This window comes from Propithecus coquereli, unplaced genomic scaffold, assembly GCF_000956105.1.
Source record: "Propithecus coquereli isolate 6110/MARCELLA unplaced genomic scaffold, Pcoq_1.0 Scaffold479, whole genome shotgun sequence".
NCBI lineage: Eukaryota > Metazoa > Chordata > Mammalia > Primates > Indriidae > Propithecus > Propithecus coquereli.
In genome coordinates this window covers 590,205-595,790 of record NW_012150607.1, presented here as the reverse complement: position 1 = coordinate 595,790, position 5,586 = coordinate 590,205, and the positions used below count along the sequence as shown (strand labels likewise).

Genomic DNA, 5,586 nt, shown 5'->3' with positions numbered 1-5,586 from the left:
AGAATACCTTTCAAGACTATTGACTTGAATTCAAATTATTATGCAAGTTAGTAGCAAGGGCTAGTATTAGTACTTATCACTATTTTACTACTAGTTATCCTGTTTCTTATCCTCCTTCTCCTACTCTCTTCCCTCTCCTACTGGCACTATCATCTTCCCATAAAGTAAATGGGAAAATTTATTAATAGGGCTAGATTCACAGAATTTTCATTAATCTTACCTCTCCTTTTGTCCCTTGTGAAAATTACCATAAGCAATTTGCATTCAACATAAATATTGAGTTTTATCTTTGAATAAGATTTCAATTTTATGTTGGTGCTAATAAAAAGGTAGAGAAAAAATATCTTGTAAGAGATCACATTAATATGATAGTACACTAAAAAGCTTACTTTTCCTTTTGTGTTAAAAGTATATTATAGTAAAATATATTGGGTTCTTGTGTTCCATCATAAGGAATATTATTTTATATACTGGCAGAATTCTTTTGTAACTCAAATCTAAAGTCACTTTTCAGATACAAGTAATAGAATTTATTTGTTGTAGGCAGGGCGCAGTGGCTCACGCCTGTAATCCCAGCACTCTGGGAGGCCTAGGTGGGCAGATCGTTTGAGCTCAGGAGTTCGAGACCAGCCTGAGCAAGAGTGAGACCATGTCTCTACTAAAAAAATAGAGTGAAATTAGCTGGACAACTAAAAAATATATATAAATATATATATATATGAATTAGCCAGGCAGGGTGGCACATGCCTGTAGTCCCAGCTATTCAGGAGGCTGAGGCAGGAGGATCGCCTGAGCGCACGAGTTTGAAGTTGCTGTTAGTTAGGCTGACACCATGGCACTCTAGCCTGGGCAACAGAGTGAGACTCTGTATCAAAAAAAAAAAGAATTTATTTGGTTTATATTATGTATGAACTGTACATTTTCTCTGTGCTTCTCTGGTAGGCAACTATGATGTTGAGACAAAAGTTTCCCCAGGGAGCTTTACTGAGGTATCCTATAGACTTGGCCTAAGGCAGGAAACATCTGCTCTGATAAGATAAACCATCCCTTTTATGCTCTAAGTGGTAAAACTCTGGGATCTCAGTGAGGAATGATTTAAAAGCTGGAGTGAAACAAGTAAACATTAAGTTTTGCTGTAAATATATTGGGGATACCTTTATATTGGTGAGGAATGAGTTCCTTTTAAGCCAGAATAATGGTGAAGAGCTTCAACTCTTAATAAATAAACAAAACCAAACAAATGGGAATATGTTCACCTTAGGTAGGGTTTTGGCAGGTTTGCAATGGTGTCCTCCAATGAAATCAAAATTTGGTAAGAGTGGGTGAGGAAAATCAAAATCCCAATAAGTTCGAATAAGCCACATATCAGCTTTCTTCATTGTCTCATAGAACGTAGTGGGTCTGCCTGAAGGAGAGAAAAAGAAATTAAAAGATAGATGACACAAGAGAGTTGTCATGAGAATATAAAAATAATTTCCTGAAAGGAGCTGGAATAATGTAGCCAAAGATATATAAAGTGTTTGTGCTTTGATAAAACAAACATATACACATATTGATATATAGGCATGATTTAATTCCCATGTACTATATATGTTGGACATAGGTTTGTATAAGAAAAGCAAAGTGCTAAGAGAATTTTTAGATGAGACTATGTCTCTAAGATCACATCAGTATACTCACAATCATCAGTAATTATTAATATAAGCCACTTTTGAATTACCCATGCATTTGCTTATTTTCTAATGTTACTGTACTAACAAATATACATTTACACATATCTTTGAGCTCTGCTGTCAATTAATCCTACAAAATCCATAAAAAACTTCATTGTAATAAGTACTGAATACAGTTTCAACAGTTTATGAAGGTAGTCACATGATTCTTGGTTCTCCAAGTCTATAAAGAGTTTTTCTGAAAATATGGTTGAAATCCTTGTACCTACTATTTCTTTGGGTTCATGGGAAGATCTTAATAATATTAGTATTTTAATAATAAATATATAATATTTAAACATGGAAGCTAGAATTTTTAAAAAATTATAGCAATGTATAGAATTTTCTACCTCTTCAGCTGGCTCTTATTTTACTTAATGTAGACATAAAATTTAATAAAATGTAGACACAAACTTGGATGTTCACCAGTCAGTAAGATTTTAGGCTTTAAAACAGATAATCTCCAAGGCCTTAGTGAAGGAACGTAGAAATGTTAGAAACCTCAAATTTTAGTTGTTTGTTTCTGAGATAGACCTGTCTCTGAACTGTGAAGGAATTCTTTTGGTTATGTAGAAAAAATATTTTAATTTCTAGATAAGGAAATTAAGGTACACAAGGAGAAACAACTTCCTCAATGTTACGTTGATGGTTGTGCTAGAACAATGTTTAACTGCTCAATCTACACATCTGCCTTCATCAAGATGTTTCTTGATGTGTCCATTAACTTTTATTAGGGATGAAGAAAATGCATAATAAAGTAGATACTAGATTGCTTAAAGAAAAACTAAGTGCTTTAATTTCAACATTTATGACTTCACGAATGTACTGTAGAAGTAGTGGCCACAAGGTTTTAACTGATCCTATAATTTTTCCATAATATTTGTGAAATTGATGTATCATCTTATATTTTCATTTCATAATTGCATTTACAAAACATACACTCGTCTGATTGATAGTCATACAAGCTCATCTTCCAAGGCATAAGGAAAGATAGAAATTAATAACCACCAATTAAAAACACGACTTACCTAGTACTTCGCTGTAGAACTGATCCCACTTCTTCATATTAAATGTTTCGAACCAAAAATCAAAATAAAGCATATAAATCAAATTCTTTACCCTCTCCATGAATGTCATTTGATCACTTAATTCTGACATAGCTACAGGTACATAGGAAGGAGGGAGTAGAAGTCCTCCACCATACTTCTCAAATGTGTAGCCAGGAGAGAAGCGGAGACTATACACCATGGGTGTTTGAAGTATCTCAGCCAGGAGCTCCCCACAGGGACCAATGGCATCTGCAAGAACCACATCAAACTTTGACTCTTGCAGCCTTGTCATAAATTTCTTGTTTGAAACTGCATCTTTACAGAACTTTATCATAATTTCAGAAAATGTCCACATGATTTCTTGTACTTGTGAAAAATATGACCAAAATGTAGCTTTTGGAAGATCATATGTCCATTTATGGACCAGTTGAATGGCAACATCTTCAAAATCACTTTTAGTTAAAGATGTAGGAAAAGCTTCAAATTTAATGCTGGCTGCTTTTTTCGGATCAATGAGAATGGAAGCAGAATGTGTCAGTACAGTCACCTCGTGTCCTCTCTGGACAAGTTCATCCAGGATTGTCTTCATATTCATCCAGTGGCTGTATTCCGTGGGCCACACCAGCACTTTCCCACAAGTCCCAGAGCTAAAGTAATCACTCAGTTGTATCAGCAGAAGAGCTGAAGCCAATTTCACAGCCATCTTGGTGAAATGTAATGCTTTTTATTCCAGCTGCTGGTCTTTTCTGTCAATTCTCATGCTTATAATCAAGGATAAATCAATCAAGTTAAAATTTAACTCATATACTTAAAAGTAAATACATTATTTGAACAATGTGAGCATGTGGTTTATAAGTGGACAAGTCAAAGATAGATTCCCTCTTATTTACTCAAGTATGTTTAATGTCCCTTTCATGTTTATAAGTGCTATAATCCAGCTAATTTTGATGACCTGGCCATGTGCAAGTAATCTGTGTTATGTAATATATGTTAGAGTACTGTCAAAAATAGTGGCAAGAGAGAGGCTCCTGGGTCTGCCATCCCTTGACACAGAACTAGAAATAAAGTAGTTATACAGCCGAGTCAGTATTTCTTGTATATCATGGTTCCAAGATTTTTTTTTGTAACTTTGTTGATATGTAACGTATATACCACATGATTAACCAATAATTGATTAAAATTAAATGTTTCATAAGACACTCAAAGAACTGCGCATCTACTACAACAAATAGTTTTATGACTTTAAAAGAATCCCTGTGCACTGTAGCTTTTAATCTTTCCACCCTGCATTTCTCCATCCCCCCTGCCCTAGCAACCAATAATCTAATATCTGTGTCTATAAATTTTCTTTTTCTGTACAATTCGATAAGTGGAATCATAAATTATGTGATCCTTGATGAGTTGCATTTTCACTTAGCATAATGTTTAAAAAGGGTCATCCATGGTATTCCTTATATAGGGACTTCATTCCTTTTTATTGCCAAATAGGATTGTATCATGTGGATATATACATTTTATTTATTCATTCATCGATTAATAGACATTGATTTTGTTCAATTTTGGCTTTTATGAAAGCCAAAAGTTATTTATTAACATGCATGAATGTTATTTATTGTCATTTATTGTTTACATCATTATAATGTTGATTGTTTATCATCATTCATGTACAAGCTTTGTATGGACCTATTTTGATTTCTTTTGGGTATATGCCTAGAAGTAGAATTACTGGGTCATATGTGACCTGTATGTTTATCATTTTGAGGAATTGCTAGACTGTTTTCCACAATGGTTGCACCATTTTCCATTCCCACCAGCAATGTATGAGGGTTTCAATTTCTCCACATCTTTGCAAACACTTTTAATTATGTATCTTTTGATTATAGCCAGTGGGAGTAAAGTGATATCTCATTATGTTTTACATTTCCTTATTTTCTAAAGGTGTTGAGACTTTTTTCTTGTGCTTATCAGCTATTGTATACATTTCTTGGCAGAAATTTTTATTCAGATCTTTAGCCCATTTTTGTTTTCTTTTTTTTTTTTTTGGTTTTTTTTTTTCAATTTTTTTTTGATAATTGTCCCTCATTAGACACATAATTTTCAAATATATTGTTTAGTTCTGGTGTTTTCTTTTCACTTTCTTGATGGTGTTCTTTGAAGCACAGAAGTGCTAATTTTGATGAAGTCCAATTTCGTCAATTTTAATTTGGTTGCTTTTGCTTTTGGTGTTATATCTAAGAAATTAATAGCAAATCCAAGATCACAAAGATTAATCTCTATGTTTTACTTTTAGAGTTGTATAGTTTTAGCCCTTAGACTTAAATTTTTTATCTATTTTGAGTTAATTTTTCTAAATGATTTGAAGTAGGAGGTCAAATTTTATTTTTTGTATGCGGATAATCTGCTTTCCCAACAGCATTTGTTAAATAATGTGCTCATATTCCATTAAATGATTTCATCACTATTGCCAAAAGCCAGAAATGTGAGCGGGCCTGGTGGCTGAGGCCTATAATCTCAGTACTTTGGGAGGCCAAGGCAGGAGGGTCACTTGAGACCAGAATGTCCAGACCAGACTGGGATACATAGTGAAATCATGTATGCAGAAAACAAACAAAAAATTAGCCAAGTGTGGTGGCATGAACTTGTAGTCTTAGCTGCTTGGTAGGCTGAGGTGCGAGGATGGCGTGAGTCCAGGAGTTGGAGTCCAGGTTACCCAACATTTGGGTGTTTGATTATTAAGTGTCCTGAGTTACTCTTATTTGGATTAAATCTGCTTGGTGTTCTATGACCTTCTTGTACCTGAATATTGATATATTTCTTTAGGTTTG

General features: G+C 34.0%; 1 protein-coding gene across 3 annotated transcripts in view; it reads right to left on the bottom strand.

Annotated features, from left to right (window-relative positions):
• The window catches only part of LOC105819301 (UDP-glucuronosyltransferase 2B4-like), a 106,036-nt gene extending 102,524 nt beyond the window's left edge, over nucleotides 1-3,512 (bottom strand). For 2 of the 3 annotated variants that reach the window (XM_012655506.1, XM_012655507.1), the window contains exons 1-2: nucleotides 2,741-3,468; nucleotides 1,257-1,405 (exon numbers count right to left, since the gene is read on the bottom strand). In XM_012655506.1, coding sequence (XP_012510960.1) covers nucleotides 1,257-1,405; nucleotides 2,741-3,464 — 873 coding nt within the window. In that variant the 5' untranslated portion in view covers nucleotides 3,465-3,468. Of the gene's footprint in view, nucleotides 1-1,256; nucleotides 1,406-2,740 lie in introns of all 3 variants that reach the window. The other variant, XM_012655505.1, reaches the window with a different exon arrangement.
• Nucleotides 3,513-5,586: the final 2,074 nt, after the last annotated feature.